Source organism: Triturus cristatus, chromosome 5_1 (genome assembly GCF_964204655.1).
Source record: "Triturus cristatus chromosome 5_1, aTriCri1.1, whole genome shotgun sequence".
NCBI lineage: Eukaryota > Metazoa > Chordata > Amphibia > Caudata > Salamandridae > Triturus > Triturus cristatus.
Genome location: NC_140587.1, coordinates 127,584,436 through 127,610,983, shown reverse-complemented (window position 1 = coordinate 127,610,983; position 26,548 = coordinate 127,584,436). Strand labels below are relative to the sequence as shown.

The 26,548-nt window shown below is 46.6% G+C and overlaps 1 protein-coding gene across 2 annotated transcripts in view; it reads left to right on the top strand.

Annotated features, from left to right (window-relative positions):
• Positions 1-26,548, top strand: part of TONSL (tonsoku like, DNA repair protein) — a 375,765-nt gene that overhangs the window by 52,760 nt on the left and 296,457 nt on the right. For both annotated transcript variants that reach the window (XM_085604559.1, XM_085604558.1), the window contains exons 3-4: positions 15,838-15,980; positions 17,249-17,432. In XM_085604559.1, the coding sequence (XP_085460685.1) occupies positions 15,838-15,980; positions 17,249-17,432 (327 nt within the window). The remainder of the gene's footprint in view (positions 1-15,837; positions 15,981-17,248; positions 17,433-26,548) is intronic.

Below are 26,548 nucleotides of genomic sequence, written 5' to 3'. Positions count from 1 at the left end.
CTATCGATAATTCAGAAGTCTCCACAGTATGTTTTGGGGTGTTTCCTGTAGCGGGCACTAGGCCTACACACACAAGTGAGGAACCATTTTTATCGGGTGACTAGGGGAAGAATGCTGGGTGGGTGGACGTTTGTGGCTCCCTACAGATTCCAGAACTTTCCATCACAGAAATGTGAGGAAAATGTTTTTATTTTTTGTTTTTACAAATTTGATATTTGCAAGGGATTCTGTGTAACAGAACCTGGTGAGAGCCACACAAGTCACCCCACCCTGGATTGCTCTGGATGTCTAGTTTTCAAAAATGTACAGGTTTGCTAGTTTTCCCCAGGTGCCGGCTGAGCTAGGGTCCAAAATACAAAGCTAGACACATTGCGAAAAAGGGTGAGTTTTCACTGGAAAAATGTGATGTGCCCACGTTGCATTTATGGCGGTTTCCTGTTGCAGGCACAAGGCCTATGCACTCAAGTGAGGTACCATTTTTATCGGGAGACTTAGGGGAACACAGAATTGTAGAACAAGTATTACTACCTATTGACTTTCTATGTATTTCTGCCTTTCAAATGTAAGAAATGGTGTAAAAAAGAAGTCACTTTGAAAAATGTCCTCTAATTCAATTGCTAGTATGGGTACCCACAACTTCGGATATGTGAAAATAACGACTGCTTCTAAACTCTATATTTTCTGCCCATTTCTGAAATACATAGGTGTCCTTTATACCTATTTTTCACATTTTATATTTTACCAAATTAATTTCTATATGCCCGGTACACAATTCCAAAATCCATTGCAAGGCGCAGCTCAGTTATTGGCTCTTGGTACCTCTGGTTCTTGGTCAACCTACAAATCCTATATATTACCACAACCAGAAGGGTCCAGCAGACTTAACAATATATTGCTTTAAAAAATCTGCCATGGTTAGAAGAAGTTACAGGTGAAAACAATGGCACAAATGGCTGTTTTTTTCAACTCAATTTCAATATTATTTTTATTTTAACTGTAAGTTTCTACAGGAAAACCTCGAAGGATCTACACAAATGACCCCGTGCTGTATTCAGAATCTTGTCTACTTTTCTGAAATGTATAGCTTTCCGGGATCCATTATTGCTTTAACACCCATTTCTACCACTAATTGGAAGAAGATTGAAAGCACAAACATTTTTGCAAATAGGCCATGTCCCAGTAAAGTGCCCAAACTGTTTTAGAAAATATAGGTTTTCTGATAAAGGTCTGTCAGTCTCTGAAAGCTGAGAAGATCGTGAGTTCAGCACCACAAACCCTTTGTTGATGCCATTTGTAGGGAAAAAAACAGACGCTTTCTTCTGCAGCACTTTTTCCTAATTTTTTCAAAAAAGAAATAAAACATGTTGCTGTATTTTGTCTAAGGTCTGGGCACACTCTAGGGGAATCCACAAACCCTGGGTACCTTTAAAATTCTCACGACGTTTAAAGAAAAGGACGCAAATTTGGTGTGGATACCTTATACAGACAAAATGTTACAGGGGCCTAAGGGGGAACTACCCCAAATAGCCAAAAAAAAGGCGTAGCAGAGGGGGGGGGGGGGGGAGGCCTAGCAGTGAAGGCGTTAAGAGGTGCAGCCTCCTATAGGGCGCTTGTGATTCTGCATTTCTGACTGCAGTTCTTAGAGTCATTTGGTGTGGACCAAAGTTTGCAGCCATCTTGCCCTTGGGACCATCTCTTTCAGGACTGTGAAATTGTTCCTGTTTTATAATAGACAGTAACTAAAATGAAGGTTGTTGTAAGAGCATTGCAGGGTCATCTGTGTCAGCTACGTATATGAAAGGCCCGTGACTCCAGTGCGCACGCATATTTCGAGTGAATATGGTGTATTTTATTGTATTATGAATTTATATAGCGCTTTCTGATGCGGTATTTCTGTGGTCTGGTCACTTTACAGTAGAGAAACTCACCAGAGGAATTTTGCACGTATACTGTGTGATGTTAAAGGGTCACGAGTGACAGGGCGTTCTCGTAATGCTGCATGTGTGCAATTCACGCATTGTTTGAAGCGCTTGTGAGGGTACATGTTTATTTCAGAAATGTCCATTTCACCAGGCACGCGCATTACATGCACGTGTAGGACAATGTCTGCGTGATTATGTGCCTCCTGCTGAAGGGTGATGCACCGCAGGTGGTAGGTGAGGTTAATGCTAGTAAGTAGACTACAGCATGATCTGTAGCATATTGCAGTTTGAGAAGCACACATACAGCTTCTCTCTCTCTCTCTCTCTCTCTCTCTCTCTCTCTCCCTCTCTCTCCCTCTCTCTCTCTCTCTTCCCTCCAAATGCTCCTGAAGGGACGGGCCCACTTCCGGCTGCTGCCCCTCCAGTGCTGGAAGGGGCTAGGGAGGCAGGGAGCCCCACTACATTTCCCTTTTGGACCAATGAACAGGCACACTGGTTTCCTGCACGCCTGTGCTCTGACCCTGCAGGTTGGTGCCTAGCAGTCAGTCCCGGATTTCCAAATAGGCCAAGTAGGCACCGGCCTATGGGCCCTACTCCTTTTAGGGGCCCGCGACAATGGATCAAAATAATATTGATTTGATCTTGAAAGAAAATTACAATCAAGCCTTCTTAAATTGTTTCAAATACATTTTTGTATATTGACATTAATAATTGTTTTGTTTTTTTATTTTTTTTATTTTTATTAGAAACCTTTATTACACGATAAAATACATACAAGGGCCTACAACCACCAAGGCCGGCCGCTATAGAGCCCGAGGGCCCGCAATGCGACGCCACACATTCAAATGAACCAGAGGCAGAGCTCCCGGTAGTTCGTGAGCACATGCAACAGGCCGTGGCCATAGGCCAGGAGCAATAGGAAAAAACAGTTTCATTTTCTATTAAATACAAAACACACTCAAGGCAATGAGAGTCCGAAATAGCAGCGTGCTCTTCCCAGGACGGGGAACAACGTACAGTGTCCAAAGCAGTTCTTGACTGGAAGCGGTAGCGGGGGGCAACGGGAAGACAAAGCATGGAACACACCTCACACAATCCCGCAGAATGTGTGGCTAGGGGGACCAAGCAATATCGACCTCTAATGGCAGAGGCGGGGTGCAGATACTTCCACGATATAAATTCCATGGACCCCATACCTTAGTCCATTTCTCTGGCTTGCCTCTCGCCACATACACCGTCTTTTCCCTAAACATACACCAGTCCATATTCTCCTTCCATACCGCGACCGTGGGCGGCCTCGGGGAGCCCCACAGCTGTGCAATGTTACGCTTAGCCACCATGTACCCCAGAGTCACCCACTGCGTCTGTGCCGCATTATAATCATTCGGTTCCCAGACATTCAACAAACACCTCCTAGCCTCTGGCAACAGAGCAACGTGCGTGACCTCCTCCATTACGGTGTGGATACCGTTCCAAAATCGCACAACCTCCGAACATTCCCATAAGATATGAAGAAAGGTACCCGGCAGGCCACATCCACGCTTACACAGTCCATCCCTCGAGTAACCCATACGCAGCAAACCGGGCCCCGTGACATACACTCTATGAAGGATCTTCAGCTGTACGAATCGTTAGAGGGCCGGGATCGCCACCTCTTTCGGGGAGGCCACCGCCGATACCCAGTCCTCATCGTCCAGTTCCAAGCCATCGCCTGTCCATGCCTCCCGCAGACGGAGCAGAAAGTCTGCGCGATCATTAATGAGTTTTTTATAAATCAGAGAAATAGTGCTGTCGGGCACGTAGCCATCCAACACTCTATCCTCCAGCGGGGAATACTCGGGGATAGCAGCAATGTCCGGAAAAACCGAAAACAGTGCATGGTAGACTTGTGCATACCGGAAGTACTCTCTATCATTTAATTTGTATTCAGTTTTAAGCATTTCAAACGTTTTGAAAGACCCCTTCGCCCAAAGATCACCCACCTTACATATACCAATCATATCCCATTTCTCAAAGCCTTTCGATCTCCACAAACAGCCCAGCCGCCCGGAGGCATACAACGGCGTCGCCCGAGTCAAGCGATTCCTCCACCCCATCGCAGCACTCGCCGCGTGCCACACACGTACCGCAACCTGCGTGGGTCCTGTCAACCGCGTAGATGGGGTCACCGAGTACAGCGCCCTATTATAATCCCCACCCGGGAGCAGAAATGTATCCATCTCGAAGGCCGGATTCAAGGCAGGACCGTATATCCCGTGGTTCACCGCCGCCAACTGAGACGCCCAATAGTATTGTTTAATATCGGGGAGGGCGACCCCCCCCATCGTACCAAGGGAGCGTCAACTTGGCGAGAGCGATCCGCGGCCGCCCGTCCCAAAACAGTTGGCGCTGAAGACCCTCCACCTCCTGGAGACATTAATAATTGTTAATGTTTAGTTTTGTGTGATAAAACTGGTTTATTAAAATTGTTGGTTGGTAAAATAAAAAAATTATTTGGAGATAATTTGCGAGGGGGAAGCCCAACATTTGCAATGCCGAGGAGCCTCCACAGGGTTTTATCCGACACAGCTAGTAGTCCAGGCAGTGGCGTGGGTGGCGGGTGGAGCACAGAGGCAATCGTTGGTTAGAGTTAGAGAGTCACTGTGGGGTAAGAGACTACGGTGCGGCTGGGCGACGGATGTGAGGGCATGGCTACAGGATGTGGCAGTAAAAACACAGAGTTCAGTTTTGGGTGCTGTTATCCGACTTGCCTGAGGGAGAACTCATGCCAAAGGCGCATGTAGGATTCTAGGTTGCGGGTGGTGAGAACTGTTGGTGATTGCGTAAAATGCAAGCAAGAGATATGTTATGCCGATAATCTAGTTTGTGAATCTCCAAAATATTAAATCAGGAATTAGCAAAATCTAACATCTGTGACTTAGAATAGTGTTTAAAGCAAAAACGTGTATCCCTACTTGCTCATTTTGAAAATACTGCATGGACTGTGAGAACAAGGTCTGAGCATCGGCCTTTAATCCACAGAAAGGGCTCGGGTGCAGCTTAGCCTTGCATTACCGAAGTATCAATTACTGCGTTCATGGTAGAAGCCTTTATCGACTGCGTTCATGGTAAATGGTCGGCTTCAGAAGACCTCTGCGTTATTTCAGTCTCCTTTGAGTCGTGAACCTCCCGCTCAGCTGTGGTGAGGACATCTTGTGCTGAACTTCAGAGGTTGTTGCCTTTAGTTAATGTTTAAGAGTTTTCTGTTACCAAAGTAGAAAAGAAGTGTTCATCTACTTTCTTTGTGGGTCACTCCATAAACTTTGTGTGCAAGCTCAACGGGTCAAGAGAAAATGCACAGCATGGCGACATCTATGACATTCAAGTCACCCCTGCCCCCTGACATCTTATCTGTCTTCGATCTGGTTGTTGCGGTGTGCAGACAGTTGGTATGAATGTAGTTGTGTCAAACAATCCTTATTTAGGAAAGAGTGGGCCAGAGATCCGCCCCATAGTCAACCCGCCACAGGCCGAGGATCATCTGATATTTAATTGAGACCCGGAGGAAGGAACATCTTGAAGTGAAACCCATCAAGGCCGGTCATCTCCAACATAAAAACTCAATCTGGCAGCTGACTTGGAAATATTCTGATACACATGCCCAGAACCATGAAAGAGAGCCCGTGGGATGTCTTCCTGATCAAAGACCTCGCCTGGGTCAAAGCTGAAGGTGGGTCAGTTTCCATTGGTTCCCGAGACTCCTAACTCAATGATATGACCAAAGTAATCTTCGCATCCCTCAAAGGAGTAAACAAACCTGAGACCATATTGTTCTTGGGTTTGCAGTGGCAGCCCTTGCTACGAGGTCCGCCCAGTTCTCATCGCCCAGGGTCCTGCTAGTGAAGCAAGAAGTGAAACCGTGTGCTATGAGCAGGATGGTGAAAGAAGCTTCAAAACAAAGGGAATATCGAGCCACACTCCAAGCCTGTGGAAGTGCACTGCGCACGTTCATGGAGATCAGAGGATGCCAGTTGTCATCAAGTACAGCTCCATGAAAAAAGAACGAAAATGGTGTGCGATCTCCCGTCGCAAACCAGGGATTTGCACATCGTAGACTGTGAATAGGGATGCGAGCCAACCTATGTACTATTGGGTCTCATCATCTGTTTATATTTTCAGAGGTGTCCAAACGTCCTAATGAATATTATTTATGCAGCTCACAATGCCCAACCCGTTTGATTGGCTATGATCAAAGTGCCGGTGGCCCTGAAGCGAAGCAGAGCCCCCCCCATATTTGCGTTTGCGTCCCCAGATAGGAAATCTTTTGTGTGCAGTTCGTGTCCCTTGAAGGAACTGATGCCGCGTCAGAAAAGAAGTTTCCCATTTTGCAAGTTCTAGAGTAGAGCGCATAATGAGCACGTAAACACTTTCTGCACCCCGATGCTCCCCGACACGGTTCACAGCTTTGCCACCTCCTTTGTCCTGTCGGTCAAGCTTTGCAACTCCCATGTCTGATGTCGTAAATGTTTTTTCCCCATTTACAAAATCGGTTGAGTACATTGCACACCACGCTTCTGCAATGGCAAATGTTATTTGAAAATCGCTGGGTTTGCGAAATGAATACCCATTGCTACATCAGGCCCTACTTACTTGAGCGCATGTCTACGAAAAGCTGACTCGGTGCCAAAAGCGAAATAGAGTCGCACATCAAAACAGAAAGATGAACCTCTCCCAGCCCGTACGTGCGAAGGAAGACGGAGCCCGGCGGTATCCATCTCAATAACCGGTCCAGTAATCGCATCAGAAGCCCTAGTGCCTGCGTCATCAACGGCTCCCTGTATCTGCGCACTCCTGATTCAATTATGGAGATTTCAGTTACTCACTTTGGTGGTTTCAATTAAACCCGTCCATCTTTATTCATTATATATATATAATCAAATCAATTGCCACCCGGCTTAGTAATGACCGTAACTTAATATTCCAACACCGAACATGGAGAACGAGAGGATCCCTTTAAAAATGGCTGCGTGGCTGGTGGTGCACACTGTTCTCTCCAAAGCAGCCTGCTCTTGACTCCGAAGTTCACTTGATGAAGATCACACCAGGCAGTGTCTAAGCTGGGAGCTGTGTGAGCCGAGAGTTGCTGTACGGAAGACGGTGGCCCAAGGGGGGCAAGTTTAACCAATGGTGGGGGCAAGAGAGGTCTGGCCTTCTCAGGCCTGCAGGTGAGAAGCTGTGTGTGGGAGGGTCCTGTGTGAGCCGAGAGTTGGTGTACGGAAGACGGTGGCACACGGGGGGGCAAGTTTAACCAATGGTGGGGGCAAGAGAGGTCTGACTAATAAAAGACCCCCCTGAGGCCTGCAGGCGAGAAGCTGTGTGTGCGAGAGTCGCCCGGTGAAGGAAGGCCTGAAGGTGCTGCGGAGGGAAATGTTGAGGGCACAGTGTGTAAAATCCTTATTCTAAAGGCTGCAGAGGGAAAGCCTACCACACTCGGGCACCTTCTCCCCCAGGCTGATGTGCAGGGTGATTCCGCGCCTGAGGAGTCCTCGTCGACAAGCTTTAAGCAAAGGGATTGATTTGTCATCGCTTGGCACCCTGGAGATGTTCCAATCAATCAATCGGTAGATTTGTAGAGCGCCCCTTGTCACCTGTCCTGCAAGGGTATCCAGGCACTGAGCTGGTAAAGGTAGGTATCTGCTGAGGAGTAGATTGTGCCAACTCTTTTGGGTGCCAGAGCGTTTCTGAGCAGGCGGCCAGCGGGCGAGGATGGTTCATCAGGATGGACACACATCTTGTGAGGGTGGCGGTAAGGGGGCACTAATACCAGCCGAGCACAGCACTCGGGGACTTGTACAATCACCGGGGACATCATTGCCAAGAGGGAAGTGTGAAACTTGAAAACCACCAGTCGAGAAGAAAGGCAACGGCCTTGCTCCAGGTCTGGAGCCAGCTCACAGGCTTGTCCATCTGCGCGGTTCATGGCGAGCCGGAAGGTGCCCCCCCGGCGGCCCCCGCGGTGCTGCTTCTGCTGACTGAGCACACTTGAGTCAAGTGCCGTTCACCAGTACATCTACAGAGACCACGGCGTCCTTAGTCCAGATACCGGGACTTGTCCTCAAAAAAACTATGTCGTGTTTTTTTATGAAAGACCATTCTTTTTTATACTTGTACACAAATGCCGAAAGCCAGGTGTTTTACGTGGCTCTTCGAGTCTCGACTCTCGAAGGTATGTAAAACTGCTGCTCGACTCGCCATGTCTCCTTTAATCGTTTTCAGAAGATGGAAAGATGTTTTTATGTTTTTTGTAAAACAGATGATTACATTTATCAGGGAAGCACGACAGGGTGCTGTGTGCTCACCACTGAGCACTGTTAGTAACTTATTAACCCCCTCCCCATGTCGTAGTATGTCCAAAATGTATATTATAAAAATCGCATTTCACCTGTGTCGAGCATGATGCAGCCGTTTGTTCAACATGGGTGAGGTACTTTCAGTTCCCCTTACGAGTGTTATGGTTCAAGTTCATTTCATTGAGTACTCACTTCATCAAACCCTTTAGGAGTGGTATATTTTGTGCGTAGTGCTCACATGCAGCCAACGCACCTGTAGGCGCTAAGGAGGATTTAGTTTGTGGATTTGGTGCGTGTTAATATTGAGAATTGAGATTACTGGGCCCGAAGCATTTCTGGTACTGCACACCAATGCACACTTTAGGGAGCCAATGATGGCTCACTGTGTGACCCTGGGCATGTGCAAAAGATCAGGCGCATACTAAAGACATGCATTGAACGTCTTTACTTTCAAATCTGAATTGTTTTGCCAAAGACTGATTGCATTTTGAATAACTCTTGCTCAGGAAATTGAATACTTACTTGGTTCAGGTGACTTTGTTTCCAGCTGTTACGCGTTCTGGGACTGTACGCGTCACCGCACAATGTTCACAGGTGCAATCATGCGCTATTAGTGGTTATTGCAGTTTAAAACATTTTTATACCATAACTTCCCACTAATCTACCCTCAAGCTACTAGAATTAAAGGTATGATGTCAACCTACATGTAACTGTTGCTGTAGTATGTAATGTTTTAAATCGGCTCTTTGGCAGTCTAATAAACTACCTTTTTATATTTAAAGGCAAATGCTGTGGAATACACGGAGCTCGTCTTGCCGCACTCTGATGAGGACTCTTCCACTAATCTCTCAGCGGCCTGGCATTGGCTGACCCCAGTTTGTCGTTCAGTGATCTCTTCACCAATCCACCAGTGGCGTTTTGCAGTCTAATAAACCTAGACTCGGCCTAAGACTGTGGTGCCGCTCTTCCCGCCTGCATGTAAGGCCACTTCCTGTAATAGGCTCCGATTTAGAGTTTGGTGGACGGGGTACTCTGTCGCAAACACAGCTGAATTCCCTTCTATCAAACATTCAGTCTGGCTGCCTCATTTAAAGTGGACTTTAAGTATTTCATCGTTGGCTCCGTTGACCGAATGGTTCCTCCAACAGCCCGATTGAGTAGGGGTTGTTTGGGAAAGGACATGACACCACCTGCCCTGTTTAGGGTGCTCCGCCCAATACCCTTTTTTTCACTGTCCCCTCCAGGACAAACCTGACGGTCAGCGAGAGGTAAAAACCAATATTGACACCCACACCGTGGAAAAAAGGTACCAGAGTGTGTCGGCCATTAGTATTTTGTTTTTTCACAAGCAAACTCTCGCGTTGCGAGTTGCTTTTTGAAAGAAAAACCCCCAAATTTTAAAAGTTGGGTGTACGGCCGCCGCATCAAATGGCGGTCATGCACCAAACGTTGTCAGTATATTGAAAGGAACCGCCATGACTGAGGTTCCTATCAATGTAAACACATGCCTGCAGGGCCGGCGGTCATCTATTAAACGTGGCAGGCGGAGTTTCCCTCAGGATAGCGAATGTAGTGTTTTCCATCATCCTAATGGACATCACTCAGTCTGCCAAACTCTAGAACAGGCCCCAAGATCCCTTAAGGCCTACGTTTGTTGGCCACAGGCAGCAATCTCATTACGCTCTAAGATTGCTCCTAGGGGCCCCCTTATAACATAATAATAATAATAACCTTGAATTTGTGAAGCGCACAGCTACCCCCGAAGTGGTTTCCCGGCGCTGGGGGCCCTCAGGAAGATTAAGCAAGCTATTGCCCAGAGTCACATGGTGCTGGGCTGACCTGTCGCCGGCGCCAGGGATCGAAGGATCGAACCGTGAACCCCGTGGTCAGGCACCCTGGCCGCTGCGCCACACCTCTTCCACAACATAACATAACATAATGTGTATTTGTAAAGCTCATGTTCACCGTGATCAACTTGGCGGCGGATAATTGATGTTTATTGTTACCCAACTCAATGGTACTCATTTTTATTGACCTCAGAAGTATGAGAGGCTGAGTGGACCTGCCGCGATATGAAACTGTGACCATGAGGTCGAACTCAGGCCCCTACAGAGTGCGCATTTGTCCACTGAGCCACCAGACCTTGCTTATAGATGGTCTGTTTTGCATTTTAGATGTTTATAGGGTTCCTCAGACTCTTACGCCTACCATCAGACCACCTCTGTTACGAGTTTTACATTTATTTGCCTCTCGGGCTCAATGTTAAACACCAGCGTGCCCGGACAAGACTGCGTAGTAACAGTGACCTAGTAACTTCTTTTGAATCCAACTCTAACCTTGTCTGCGGAACACATTCCACCCAGTTATACGCGTATCCTCCACTTTTGCAAACCAAACTCCCATTTATTCCGAAGCAGCATTAAATTATCCTGCTCTGAAGTGCTGCCAGTTTTGCTTCAGTCTAAGAGTATTTGAGCTCCGTTTGCACCGTGAGAGATTCTTTCTTCTTGTCTGGCCTCGTGCATAGTTCCCGCTGGGGTTGAGGATACCTTTATTACGGCGTTAGTCGAGCCCGCCGCCGAACCAGGTCATTTCAGACGGTAGGTAGTCTTTCGTATCCATGCCATAACCATGACTGCCAGGGTCCCTTGGTGCCACGTTCTTTAACCCCATTTGAGCCGGCAAAGAGGCCAAGTCGTTTCTGGTATGGGTGTGTCCAATACTGCTTTCTTCGTTTTCTACTGAGAAGTTTCCACATTGTGATCTTGGCCTCACCCAGCCCTCTTCACATGCTTGTGTGGGGTCAGTGCCAGCCTGCAGCAAGGAGGGCCCTACAGCCGGACCCTTACTCTGTTAGCTGCTCAGCTCTTCACCTCCCTTACAGTTTTCGCTTGCCTCCTAGGCTCACTTTCTGTAGGAAGGTTATTGCGATGACTGTGACCTGGGTCTGTCCTCAGTAGCACATCCCTGCCTCTTTCATACCTTCTGTTCCCTGGCTCCGAGCATCTCCAACAGGCCACAGACATGACCAGGATTGTGCCCCACAGAAAGGAGGGATCTGTGCCCGCTGGCGCCAACTTCTTCTGCAGTCTGTTGGGAACGCACAATTGAGGGCTTCCATTGAATTTGTGTATTTCTAAGACTAAAAAAGCTTATCAAGAATATGCAATTATTCATTCTTCGCTTTGAATGAAATCCTTCATCTTGAGGAGAATGTCTTTCCATGAGTGGCTGTTGTCTTCAGGTGAAGCACACTTGATATTCCGACTTGAGAGGCCATTTCAAGAATAAGATTCTTTTATGGGCTTCAAGAGGAGCTCCAGGTTCCTTCTATTGATCCTTTGTAAGGCCAGATTAGGCGGTATTAGGGGGTATGCTGCAGCCTTTTATTTAATTTCTTTAGGTTGTTCAGAGTGATGTGTGGTGTTTTAACCAGAGGTGGAATTTTTTCAGTTAAGCCATTCACTGTGTTTAGCATACCTCAGTCAGTTGTTCAAGCAGCCAGATGTGACCTTAGCTGAGCTGCAGTTTGTAGAGCTTTGAAGTACCCATGTTGCGTTAGCGTGACTTCTGTGTGCAGTAGCTCATATGTCTTGTCTACACTCTGTCACAACGTTTTAAAATTCTTAAATTATAGGTGGAGATTTAGTAAAATCTAGCATCAAACTGTTGTGTCCAATCGTTTGCTTGACTTTCTACAGGCTCTTTGAAGACAGCTGCTACTGCTATTGATAATTTTGTGGTATTGGTTTTTAGGTCTCGCCTAGAGCAGGCGAGACATTTAGTAAGTGGCTTTTCAAAGTGCTGCCAAAGACTTTTCCCGGTCACCAGCGTGCGGTTACGCGCGTCGTGAACGTGCACAGGAGCCATCTGGCTTTTGTAATGGCTCATTAAGCCTTACAGCGCCTGAACCATGCTCCTCCACCCCCTCTCTCTTGAGTTCCCTCTACCATTCTTGGCGAACAACAGAAACAAATTCAGGAAGCACGCAGTAGCTGCACACGCAGAAAACCACTTAACACTTATCCGAGCTTCCTCCTTGTTAGATTTCTATCTTGTGCTTTTATTCCGTCTGCCCCTCCTATCTTCCCCTCCTTCTCTCTTCTCCTTACTCCAATTGTATTTCTCTTTATCTTGCCCACTATATATCTACTTATTTCTTGTTTTTTGCGTCCTCTCTTGTCACTGACTTCTCTCTCTATCTCCTCTAGATCATTCTCCTCTGTGTTCTCTGTCTCTATCTCACTTTCTCTGTTTCCCTCTCTCAACCTCTTTCATTCTCTCTCATTCTCCCCGTTCGTGGTTGCCCTCTCTTCAATCCCTTCTTCTCTCATTAATATACTGGTATTGTATTTCTGATTCTGCAGATTATATAAAGATCCCCGCGGAAGGTGCATTAATTCGCCATTCATCTCAGTACAACCGACCAGTGGCTTAGGTCCTCATGCTGAAGCAGTTAGCTTTAAGGCGATCATTACTTGTATTTGATTCTACCCCAGTCTGGGTTGACCCTGCAGTACCGACCAGGCACTGGCGAACAATTCGAATTTCCTACTTTTAAATTAGATTGTTTTAATCAAAAGTGATTTTAGAACTTGAACTCGGTCCGCGGTCGATAACCTCTGTCGCTGATACGGTCATGCCACCGGAAAGGTCTTTGCCCAAATGGTCACTGGAGGGATATTTACAGATTGCTTGGAGATTTCCAGACCCAGCACGCACCAATGTAATCACTCTCTTTTGAAAACAATGGCATAACTCACATGATCCCAACTCACTCATTACTCAGCCTCTCTCTCAAGCAAAGCAATCGGTCCTTTTTTTAATTAAAAGATAAATCGTCGCATTGCATCTGTTGGTCTCACGCGTCTGATGTATTTAGTGGTTTAAAAGATGCATGGACTGCTTCATATTGACCGGACCGTTAAATCTGTTTCTCGCACGCTCCCACCACATAACAAGTGTGCTATGTTTCCATTGTCTGTCAATCTCACTAGAGGTGTACGTGCCGTATATACAACACTCCTCTCCCCTCAAGCATGCAAGGAAGGCGCAACAAAATGCGGTTGATGGTACTGTCGATCCAATCCCTGTGTTCCTTAAATATACACATCGCATTAACAAAGCACTCCGGTTGTGGCATAGCGCACTGAAATATCGAAGAATTATCAGCGAGTGTCTGTTGGTGAGCAAGCGCATGCACTGCTGGCTATCTTTAACACCTTTGATGCGTGTGACGGAGCGGTTCCGTCATACGCGTCGGTCGCGCTGTGCGGATGACGGAACCGCTCCGTCACGGCCCCGCCCGCGCCCGAACCCTCCGCGCTGAAGGGGTTAAGTTTCAGCACTGACCGATGCCGTATTGTCGCATCTGCTTGCCTCCCGCCCAGTTCAGCTGGTAAGCGCTGGCATGCTGTGCCATATTTATACACAGTGAGAGGCATGGCTTTGCATGATTGACGTACACTCTTGTGGGGAGACTGTTGTTGGGCGGCGTCTCTCTTCCACCTTTTCTTTTTCTTTTTTAATGGTGTGCCTCGACCAGCGCAGCTGTTGCACGACAATTATGACATTATCACCAGGAGAGGGGGTTTGGCTCTGCCCACGTGTTTGGGGGAAGCTGTGTCTTCCACGAAACAAGCATTGGCATAGCCAATAGGTCTCGCCTTTGGGACCTTATAAGTGTTTAGTTATCCAGCATAATATCCTTGGTGCAGCAACATCAACTGTTGCATGGCTAAATACTTATACGGTCCCAAAGGCAAGACCTATTGGCTATGCCAATGCTTGTCTATGGAGCCTCCTTATCTGCCCTCTTTGCAAAGCTTACATGGACTGAATATAGTTTTACTTTAGGTACAAAGGGTGGTGCCTCATGTGGTGTAAGAAAAAGAGTTTCTGTTCATCGGGCCAGTAAAAATATTGTTCCGATTAATGGCAAGGTCTCACAAGGCAGATTTTATTGTGAAGCTTGACGCTAAACTTGAGAGTTGGTTGGTTCTTTTGTCTGTATCCAGGGTGTGAGTAATTTGCGTCTTTCCAAACTCATTCAAATCATTGTAATTATACAGTTTCCTTGTTTTTAAGTGTTGGTGAAAGGGATGTGATGGAGAATAGACGCCTCCTTGTAAAATGCCAACTTCTGGTAAAGTCTGACTTCCCCAATCAATTCACTAATTCAAGAACTGTATCTTAATACTAAACCGTTGTCGATCAGGGTGTATCAGCTTAGTAAGCATATTGATCATTGTAGCAACAATGTTTGCTGTCCAGTGATAATATCTAGGGGCTGGACTAGAAGCTGAAGAGAGCAGCATACAGGAAAGTGACACGCGATATCCTGGGGGAAACCATTTGGTGGGAGTGCTAAGAGTTAGCTCCTGAGGAGCGAAAGCCTACAGTGAAGCCCTAGGGACTTTAAAAGCTCAGGTTTGCCAGCTCAGCTCAACATGAACATGGAACTCGAGGTTCTGTACAGAAAACTGGTAACTATGTGCTGCTTGTCAGGTATAGGCCGCATATTGTCAGAGAGCGTGCCAGTGCTTGCTTCAAGTTAAGGGGAGGAAGTAGATCTGTAGGCAGGGGATCAGTGACAATGTCTGTGAGGGGGACTTAAGATACATTCGCAGAGACACAACATTAAGGTGTTGCCCGCGAGTCCTTGATGGGCCAATCCACAGGTGTTCTTGTTCCTCGGCATGAGATCGCGTAGATCTGACTAATACTAGCAACTCCAGGGAACTGATTGGCTCTCAACTATTTGGAGAAGTAATGTTCAGTAGCAGCAAATTTCGAAGTCGTGATTTTTGATCTTTCTGTGAAAGTCCCGTGACCGTATAACATCATGACGGAACAACAGATTTATAATGCAGCAGGCAAGCACCACATAGAGTTTTGAGAAAATGAGTTGTTACTGAGGAGGCAACTTCAGTTTAATGCATTCAGCATCATGTTTGGAGAAGGCAAACTCAGAAGGGCAATAAAAGACGTAGAGTTGGAGGCCATCACAGAAGAGGCTGACCTCATTGTGGCACGTCGAGTGACCTCAAAGATTTTAAACTGTGAGACTAAGTGTACGAGTTGGAGAAATATGGAGGTGTGCAGAAGACCTAACTGTTTATATCTTGTAGGGTGCCTCTCCTTGAATAATCTGTTTGGTTCTGGAAGTCAGTTGTAAAAGATAGTTAACGGAGTCTAGAGAAGAGACACCAAGTTAGTCCAATATTCACCAGAAATATTTTGAAATGAGATGCAAGGAATATTTTTGAAGTGCGGATAAGAGAACAGAGGGGGAAGAAGTGAAGGAGACTTTTATTTACCTCAGGGATGAATGAAGGACCGAAAAGACACAAGTGACCGTCTCTTTCTGAGAACTTTGTGATGGTTCATCCACACTTTCCACAGATTTCATCTTGACTCAATGGGTGTGGGTGACCAGAGACTTATTTTAAAATGGGGAGGGTTCCATTGGTAACTGTTGAGAGACTAAATGATGTAATTGTCAGTCAGGATCATCCCTTGCTGCCATGGCAACTCCTTCCTCTAGTTCCAGCTTTTGACACTTCTCTGAACTCCTTTCTCCACAGGTCAGTTCCGCGAGGCGATTGAAGAACACCGTCAGGAGCTACAGATCTGCGAGGGGGTCCATGACGTGATTGGTGCTGCTGTTGCCAACAGGAAAATTGGGGAATGTTTGGCAGAGCTGGGGAATTATGAAGCAGCTCTTAAGGTGAGGTAGTGCCCACACATGTCGTCAAGATGGGTAGAAAGGCATGCAGTTGACCAGTCAATTATGTAACCTGTTCCCAGTCAGATCCATTGAGATAAACGTATCTCGTATGACTGTCTTGGACCTACATTGCACAACCTTGATCTTAGCAGCTGGTTCCATGAAAATAGCTCTGAATGCTACCAGAGAAAGATCTTCTGAACAGTCGCTTTTAATCTAAATTCATTGATTTATTGTAGTATTTACCTAGGGATGCTCTATATTGTGTAAAGTATGATGATGTATATTATTACTGTGGCTATGCTGTGCTATAAAGACAATCGAAGTCACCCTAATTTATAAGAAAGGAGTAATGCAGAACATTTAGAGTACAATGTGGTACAATTGTAAAATAGAAGGTAAGTTATTAACAACACAGGTGCAGAATAATCCTCTTTGGAGTCTTACTTTCTGAAATGTCACGGGATGCCACAATTGGGCCTTGGTGGGAGGCTGGGGTCTGGATGTTAGGGTTTGTCCTGTACAGTAAGAAAGAGAGGAAAGAGAATTGGTGTCACTCAAACATATGGGTATTCCTTTTTAAGGATAAATTCCCTCACGAAGTGGTGAGGGAACCGCAGGGTGTGAGTGAAGGGTAGGACCCGCCCGTTGGATAGATCCAGCAGACGTAACCACGTCCGCCTGGTCCTCTGCTTGATTAATCCTGATCCAAGGACGCATTAATAAATCGTATTGCGTAGCTTGTGGTCAGTTTTAGATCACACACACTTCACTCACACCCTTCACTCACACCCTGTAGTTCCCTCACCGCTTTGTGCTCATTAGTAAGGTATTTACCGTACCTCTGAATTCGTTGTAGCCCACACCTTGACTCGGTATCAGAAGGTTCCCTATGATGAAGCATGCCACCTCTGGAGGGCGAGGGAATATGTCCTTAAAAGGGAATACTCCATATGTCTGAGTGACACCAATTCTCTTTCCTCTCTTTCTTACTTTCCTCTCTCTATTAGACCCAGGCGTTTATTTTGTGGCTTAGATTAAGATTTGGTGAGTCAATTCCTGCCGGTCTTTAAACTCCCCGGGCCCTGTCTGTGTGTATTTAGTAGGATGGTGAATGCCAGGAATCGGAGCTAACTTTCATGGCTGCAGTCAATGGAAACCAATGAATGGCCTTCCATTTTCATCTTAGCTGTACACGGCACAGGAAGACCAATGTCCTGTCCAATCCACATGCTGTGAAATCTCACCTCTGTCCTTTCCCACTGCAGCATCAGCGCCGCCACCTGGAGCTGGCCCATTCAGTCTCCAATGACATTGAGGAGCAGAGGGCCTGGGCCACCATTGGCCGCACCTATTTGTACATCTACGAATCCAGCCAGTCCAGCGATTCGTTGCGTCAGGCGCAGAACGCCTTCCTGAAGAGCCTGGCCATTGTGGACGAGCGATTGGAAGGTGAGTTAACAGAGCCTGTCTAACCGCCCAATGAATACTGCAAACTCCTCTTGAGAAGCCCCTCCCTTTGCAGAATCTTGTGCATTTTTGGCCTTGAAAATTGCACCTGTGCTTCACTTTAGCTTTCTGTGTGTTTGGTACAATGCTTGAGGTTATGCATTAGTTGCAGTGGAAGTTACTTTGTAGTCATGAGGCTGGAGTCGCCGGTTCATAAAGGAAGCTTATTTATTGAGTTACTTTGCGTGATGACAGTAGGACACCCCACGAGTAGCAAAGGCTTGTCTACTCGCCTTCCAGACTCCAACTCCAGCGCACAGTCCACATTCCTCACTGTGCTTAATCTGTAAAACAGTGAGTGCCAGGGCCCTTCTCAGGAGGCCTCTGCAGCCTGCACCACCCATGGCCCCTGCTGTGCTGTAAATGATCATGCCAACACAACTGCTAACCACCACACTCCTACAAGTGTGACAATTCTGGCTATTCCAGCCACCAAAAGGTGCAAGAGGGGTGTTGGCTGCAGGTATTATTAATTTTTAAAGTACATTGAATAATTAAACCGCTATTGTTGTTCTCAACTTAAACTTAGACAACAGCGCCACCATGTGGACGACTGTCATAAGAGCCGGTGTTGACAATTATGTGCTGCTGCCAAGAACCGGAAACCACCGGCTCAAATTAAGCACTGATTCCACATGTACCATTCCAGGCCAGCATCATCCCTCAAGCAGGCTGAGCAGTGACATAGAACACGGGACACAGATGTAAGTAACACCGTGGTCCTTTCATTTCCAGCATCCCCTAGTGGGCCTTTTTGTGGGTGCCAAAGCCACGGGATGCCAAAGGCACAAGCATTGCCCTGCAGTGCACAGTGACATGTCCTTTTGACTACACAGCACCCTACAGAACGGCTAAATATCATTGCCTTGAATATCATGGAGCATATGCCATGTACACAAAGAAAGTATATGCAATAGATTTAAACCCGGCTATTGCATGACGGCTTTGCAACAGGATCCAGAGATCCCTGTAATGATGCCATCTGTTTCCAGGATGCCAACTGTTCTCCTCTACCTTGATGTTGCGTAAGGATATTTGCAGTACCATGAAGAGGGAGGTGTAGAATTCCGTGTAGGCAATGTGATCCCATAGGAACATCCAGAAAGGGTAAGGAGGGGGAAAGGTTGCAAGTCCAGGCAAACCAACGAGGAGATAAAAGTAATTGTAATGGTTTGTTACACACATTAGGAAAACAATGAAAAGAATAGAACATTTCAGAAATTTGAAGTGTAGAAGGCACCAAAAACATCTGAATAATATTTAGCGGCATTTTCCTGGTGTAGGGGGTGCATGACAGGTCCCTCCCACCTCGAAGACCAAGGATTAAACAAAAGAAAAGTTGTGAAGGACAAATACGCGAAGACACGAGCAGAGGCAGAATGTACAAATAAACAGGTGGGGAAGAAAGTTGGCCATCTAATCGTTCATACAAAGGATTTGTAACCTTTACTATACTCCGCACTCTTAGGACATTTTTGGTTAATTTTCACACATTACAAAAGTCTCTGCGGATTCCTATTATGCATACAGTACATACTTTTCCTTCTTTGTCGTATCCCCTTGCCATCTCGCACCCCAGGTTTCGAACCCCCTGTTGTAAAGTGAGTGAGGAGAATTGGTGAAAAAGTATTACATAATGTGGAAGTAGTTAATGAACCTGAAATGATAGCCCTGTATATAATGTTGAAGAAGTCTGAGAAAGATCTTGCTCTCTGTTTAGTTCTTTGCTTCTCAGTTTCTTCCCATCCCGACGAATGAGAACTACACTTAGTCATCTTTTCTCACAAAGGTGTGCAGTTTTGGATTTTTCAAAAACCTATAAAATGTTCATAACGTACTCAGTTGCTGTGTTTTGTCTTTCTCTCAATTATTATTTAAAAAATATATATTTGTATTTGTTCTGTATAACAGAAAAGACAAGTGCAGCACCAATAGACAATCTCTCCAATCTAATCGGCAAGTATGTTGTATCTTGGGAGTGGAGTCCTCATCACAGCCAGAATAAACTAGCTCAGACGCGATGGGGCTGACTCTCGGTGACGGTGGCTCCTGCATCCTTTCTTCACACCAGTTAAGAGCGAGTATTACTTGGATCTATCCAGGAGACAAGAGAATCTTGCAGCAAACCGACCTCCAAGGAATCTGATAAATTACCTTCTTGTACACATTTTTTGAAATGTCTAATAGGTGTTTGTCGGCAGCGCCCCAAAGCCGATGTCGACTACTGTTAGTAGGGACTGTGTTTTTTTCCTCATTTTCTCTTTCCATCCGTGAGCGCAGGTCAATTTCCTTGGCCTGTAACTTGCTAAAAACGTGCCCCTAGGAGCACTAGAAACCTTTCCTAATATGGGGATAGGGGCCATTGCCTTTCAAGCTATACCCTCCCCTGGAACCAGGCCCTTCACACGCTTCCCATTTTGGAACCTGGAGGATCAGCTTTTAAGAGTCAGAAGGTTCAGGGTTTAGTATCTGTTCAGGAGAGCAGTGCTCTGCCTTTCTGTCTTAAAACCAGAAAAAGCAGAAAGTAAAATGAGGAAGAGAAATAGAAAGCAAAACTCAAAATACTCAAATGTGAGCCTATGCCAATGACCACCCTGTCTGTCCTTCTCTTCCTACTCGAGAGCAAGCTGTTCGACCTGTGTAATTCGACAGACTTGCATTTGCAACATTGATCCTTTGACGCCTCTGCATTTCCCTGACGCCTGTGCATTTCCCTGACGCCTGTGCATTTCCCTGACGCCTGTGCATTTCCCTGACGCCTGTGCATTTCCCTGACGCCTGTGCATTTCCCTGACGCCTGTGCACCTCCCTGAAGCCCCTGCACCTCCCTGAAGCCCCTGCACCTCCCTGAAGCCCCTGCACCTCCCTGAAGCCCCTGCACCTCCCTGAAGCCCCTGCACCTCCCTGAAGCCCCTGCACCTCCCTGAAGCCCCTGCACCTCCCTGAAGCCCCTGCACCTCCCTGAAGCCCCTGCACCTCCCTGAAGCCCCTGCACCTCCCTGAAGCCCCTGCACCTCCCTGAAGCCCCTGCACGTCTCTGAAGCCCCTGCACGTCTCTGAAGCCCCTGCACGTCTCTGAAGCCCCTGCACGTCTCTGAAGCCCCTGCACGTCTCTGAAGCCCCTGCACGTCTCTGAAGCCCCTGCACGTCTCTGAAGCCCCTGCACGTCTCTGAAGCCCCTGCACGTCTCTGACGCCCCTGCACGTCCCCCGACGCCCCTGCACGTCCCCCGACGCCCCTGCACGTCCCCCGACGCCCCTGCACGTCCCCCGACGCCCCTGCACGTCCCCCGACGCCCCTGCACGTCCCCCGACGCCTCCGCACATCCCAGATGCCTCTGCCCCTGCACTTCCCTGATGCCCCTTGCACTTCCCTGATGCCCCTTGCACTTCCCTGATGCCCCTTGCACTTCCCTGATGCCCCTTGCACTTCCCTGATGCCCCTTGCACTTCCCTGATGCCCCTTGCACTTCCCTGACGATCCCTGCACGTCCCTGACGGCCTCTGATGCCTCTGCGCTTCCCCGACGCCTCTGCGCTTCCCCGACGCCTCTGCGCTTCCCCGACGCCTCTGCGCTTCCCCGACGCCTCTGCACGTCCCCGACGCCTCTGCACGTCCCTAACGCCTCTGCACGTCCCTGATGCTCCAGCACTCCCCTGTGCAGTTACAAGCTCAGACATTGGGTTTGGCCCTTGATCCTTTTATGCCTACTTGCACCGGTCTTGGGTTGCTTGTGTTCCTGTTCAGAGAGGATGTGGCCCGGCTGTCTCGGCTGTCGTGTTGCTACTGCAGCAGACCAGAGGTTGATGTGCACCTGGTTGCTCCATGTTAGGACCGCCAGGGTTTGCAAACTAAGGATGGACTACAAAGGTGCTCAGAGCACTTATAACTGGCTTAGGTTAATTGGGTTTTCCAACAGTCACTTTTCTCTGTCTCATACCAGAATGTCATGGCATGGCAACCTGGGTTGAGCAGAGCAAGAAAGAGCACAGCATGGGAAGTAGATTAGAACATTTATTGCAAATTAAATCGAATTTACATTGCGAAGGAACCGTGGCAACATCTTTCATATTTCAGAGATGATGCCTACATGTACTTTTGCTGCTTTTTTTTTTGACGGTATTACCGCCTGTGTATCAGCCATATGTGTAGAACAGAGATGACAATTACATAACCTTTCCCTCTTCAGTATCAGACATAAATTCAGAGGCAAACTTCCTTCCTCGAAGATGAGCAAAACATTCAGCACTCTTGTGCCTAAGGATGTGAATCTAGAATGACTCTTGTTTTTCATATTAAGAAGAGAGCTCTCATGAGTAAGAGTTCATAGGGAAATTACCTGTAGTTAGGTTTCAGATGAAATTGGCATTACCCTACACTTCTTGGGGTTTGGGAGGATGCCCTCTCTCACAAACATATTTTGCCTAAATGTTGGGCGCCTTTGTGTGTTGGATGTGTAGAGATGCTTTGGTCAGTGGAGTTTAGACCTGGGAGATGGATCATCCCTTCATGCAGTGGATGTTTTCCTTGTTATGAATCCTGAGGATTGTAATAGATTGCTAATTGAGCACCATAGGCGATGTTCAGGTTTTAAGATTATCAGTGATAAATTGACACCGTTTCTAATAGTAGAGTGCTGGCCACCATGAAGGGACACAACCCCTTTTAGAACTTAGGCGGAAGGTTTCAAATACATAGGGATCTCCAACCCTAGAGATGTTCAAACTTCAAATTTAACTTTGGGTCACTTCTAGACCATTTTAGGAAAGGAAATAAGCTGCACTCGCCGAAGAGGCCCAAATAGGCCAAAACAGGTTGTGGAAATGTGCCTTTTTAGGGGCACACCGGTGCAGGAGTCACCCTTATCTTTGTCCTTGGGTCCTTCGACCAACAAAGAAAAGATTGGCACTGAAGCTGAAATTCAAAATACCAAGTTTATTCACTCATGAGTGAGACCACAACCATACAACACCCTCAAGTGTGACATGAGGTAGTGGCTTGAATACACAGACCATGGTGCTTTTATACAGAGTTTTCTGCAGTGGTAAGCATGTAGTTACAAATAGAAGGTACATGCCTACACAGGAATAACCTCCGACAAACATGAGCAAATGGGAAATACCTTAGTCAGCAAAGTGGGAGGGGAGCAGGAGTGCTTATGGTAGCACTAAGAGATTTGAGTCTGAGACCAGGTGTTCTGGCAGCTACAAACTCTTTAGCATGCATATTGCTTTTAGCTGAGTCAGAAAGTTAACTAAATTAGACAGCACAGGCAGGGAAGAAGACGAGCAGCAGAGGACAGGAGAATTTCATAGCTGACAAAATGGATGCCACAAACAAGATGGTTTCAGCTTATGCTAACAGAGATTATCTGCGATTTTCACAGACGGCCCTTTTAGCATATGCTGAAGACATCTTCCTATACTTTTGAGGGAGTATGGAAAACATCGTGCACATCTATCTGCATTAATTCATTAATTTCTTGGTCCATTGCCAAGTGAGCATTTGTGACATTTCGTTTAGTCGGAATACATGAGGTACAAGTAGAAATACATAGGGAACAGAGCAACGGGCCACATTGCATACAGAGGCAGCAAATGAAGAGAATAGCAAGAAATATACATAGGGCTGACAATAATTTCCAGCCCCATACAGTAAACATAGTCCATAGCTACCCAGTCAAAGTCCATGTTCCTGAATCCTGATGGATTTCAGTGGCTATCTTGTTCAGTTTAGAAATTGCTTTAAAAACTGAAGGGGCGTGGTCAGGGATGTAGACACAGCAGCTGGTCCCAATAATGGGGCATGCTCCACCACGATCAGCCAGGATGACGTCAAGGACCATCCTATTTTGGAGCGCCACGATTCTCGCAATTTGTAGTTCTTCCGTGATGTTTCCAAGTGCATGGCTCTCTGATTGGTTACAGCCTCTACAACTCGTGTCAAACACCTTCTCTTTCTGCTGTTTAAGGCCACACCAACAAAGAAGAATAGTCCCAAATTAAAGTCAACGTACTGCTGCAGTGCCATATCAGTTTGATCCACCTCATCCTGATTTATTGTCCTGTTAGATCGACTCTTGGAAATATCATTATTCAGTTTATATTCTTTGTGGTAGGATGCAGGTGCCAAGAACACAGGTGGTAGTCAAAAGGACACATAGCAGCTTCTGGACCACCCAATAGGTAGGTGGTAATAACCCTTACGTCCACAAATGAAATAGGTGTTATGTGAGAACAATAAAACTACTATTGTTTATTCCAGTAATGTTCAGCACTTTAGTACAGTCACTTGTTGGTAATGTTCGTAGCATTATAGGTGTGATGCAACATTTGTATTAAAGTGTTATTGAGATATGACATTCGGTGCTTCTTTTCATGATAGGGAAGAGTGAAATATCGGTGCTCAATGGGGACAGGAGTAGTAGCAGTCAGTAGTTGTTGAGCAGGAGCTACTCCCTCTACAACCCATGTTATTGTAGCGATCAGAACAATAATTTAAGTGAGTCCAATAATGAACATACTCTTTTGATCACAAACTTTTGCAGCAGTTTATTTCTTCTCCGCAGGCATGTTCATCTTGCCGTTGAACAATGAAACAGATGGTGCCCTAAGGTCCTGGGCCGACGTCGGTTTCTTCGTTGAGGTTGAGACGAGTAGCCACTAAAAGATACCCCCTTTGTAACTCAGTCTTTCACTACCCAGGACAGTGGCTCAAACAGTCTTTTTCAGCAACAAAGTGTCTTTCTTCCGGGGTCGCAGCTGATATCGAGAGGCACCAGGGATCGTGTGGTCCGGGTGTCCGGGTAGACTTCTTTAGGTGATGTAGCTTGTCCTTTCTCGGTGTCCAGGACATCGCGGTGATCTGCCAACACAGCTGGGCTCACTAGGTCCTGCAACACTTTTCGACAGTGTGTCGTGTGGACACAGTTCTTCCGATTGGTCACTCGAACCGCAGTCCTGGTAGCCAAGAGCACCTGCTCAGGGCCTCGCAATCTGGGTGCTAGGGAGCTGGCAGGACTTCGTCAGCACCCAATCTCCAGGGCGCAAGCAGTGGCCCTCACCGTGCGACCTGTCTGGAAGAGTCTCCCGAACCTGTTGATAAATAGAAGACAAACTGTCAGTCAACTGAGATAAATAGTCGTTCATCAATACATAGGGTGCATAATGTACAGGGCGTGGCTTAGGAATCTCGCAAATATTCATTGGCCTTCCAAAAACCACCTCATACGGTGTGAGGGCAGATCGTGTATGTGGTACTGATCTAATAGATAGTAAATCCAATGGCAGTGCATCAGGCCATTTCAAAGCCGTGGAAGCTTGTATTTCGGGCAATTTTAGTTTGAGGGTAGAATTGTAACGTTCCACTAGTCCTGCTGATTGTGGGTGAAAAGCAGCATGAATCTTCTGCTTAATTCCCAACCCTTTCATGAGGTAATTGTTATGACTTGCCACTTGGTAGGTTCCATGCTTTCCCCCCTCCCCTCATCCGCTATTGGTACAGCTTAGAATGTTGGAGTGAAGGCAGCCTTGGAATGTTGACAGACTGCCTTCACAGATGTCTTTACTGCCAGCTGCTAAGAGTGCCTGTTTACTTTTGACTTAATAAAGTCTCCCTTCAACTTACCTTCGGTGTACTTACTTCATTTTGGCGACGAGGATGGGATCCGAACCCACGCGTGCAAAGCACAATGGATTATGAATACACCTTGCGTAAGTTAGAAGCACATTTTAAAGTGAAAATTAATGTAGTCCTAGAAAGACACAAGTTTTTCAAAAGGGTGCAAAGAAAAGAGGAGAAAGTGTCTTCATACATTGCTGTGTTGAGAGGTATGGCAGCTACATGCGAGTTTGGGGCGCTTACGGATTCACTGATCAGAGACCAATTAGTAAGGTGCACCAATGAAGAGAAAGTGCAGGAGGAGTTGCTCACGAGGAATCCGGATCTGGAGGAAGCTATAAGCATAGCAAAGGGGCTGGAACATACAGCCATATGTATGAGAGAGATGAAAGTGTCAGAAGAAAGGAAAGATAAAGCTATATCTAAAGAGGCATCGGAGGGGGAAACTGTGTGCAAACTGGAAAGCAAGTCCAGAGAAGGGGTGAGCAACAAGATGGAAGGTCTTAGATGTTTCAGGTGTGGGAACCACAATCACTTGGCCAACAATTGGCGATGCCCCGCAAGGAACGTCACTTGCAGGAGATGTAACAGAAAGGGCCATTTTGCTAAACAATGTAATGTAGGGAGCTCAAAGGTTCACATGGTAGACCACCCTGAAGACGTAGGGGGGGAAGAGAAAAATTTTATTTGTCAAATTGAAGACGAAAGTAAGGAACAAGGTACTCAGTACCCCACTTGTGAAATAAAGTTAGATGGGGAGACATTTAAGGTGTATGCAGACTCTTGTTCTCCGTTCACCTTAATAGACAAGCAAGAGTTCAGTGAGAAATTTGCCAAACATAACATCACCTTAGAGACAGCAGACATAGCCCCCACAGGGTACAATAGGGTACCCATACAGTTGGATGGGATGGTGAGAATGAGAATATCCTTTAAAGATAGGCATACTGTGGGGAAGGTATATGTTACTAGAGAAGGATCATGTCTGTTAGGGTGGAAACACCAGAAGGAACTAGGTATAAGACTAGATCCGAACAACCAGGAGCAGGTACTCCTTATAGACTCCCCGGGAATGGGGTCCAATCTAGTGAAAGAATTTCCAGAAGTGTTCAATGAGAATCTGGGGGTACTCAAAAACTACATGCACAAGATTGAACTCAAGGAAGGTGCAACACCTATTGTACACAAAACACGGTCCATTCCCCTGCTAATGAGAGAGCCATTAAGAATGGAGTTGGAGAAGCTATTAAAACAAGGAGTCATACAAGAGATAGAATGTTCTGCATGGTTGGCGCCCATTGTCATTACAAGCAAGGAAGGTGGGACAAGTATTAGGTTATGCGTAGACTTGAGGGCGCTTAACGCTAATATTGTGGTGGACAGGCATCCTCTACCAAGGATACATGAAATGTTAAGTACTTTACAGGGAGCCAAGTTCTT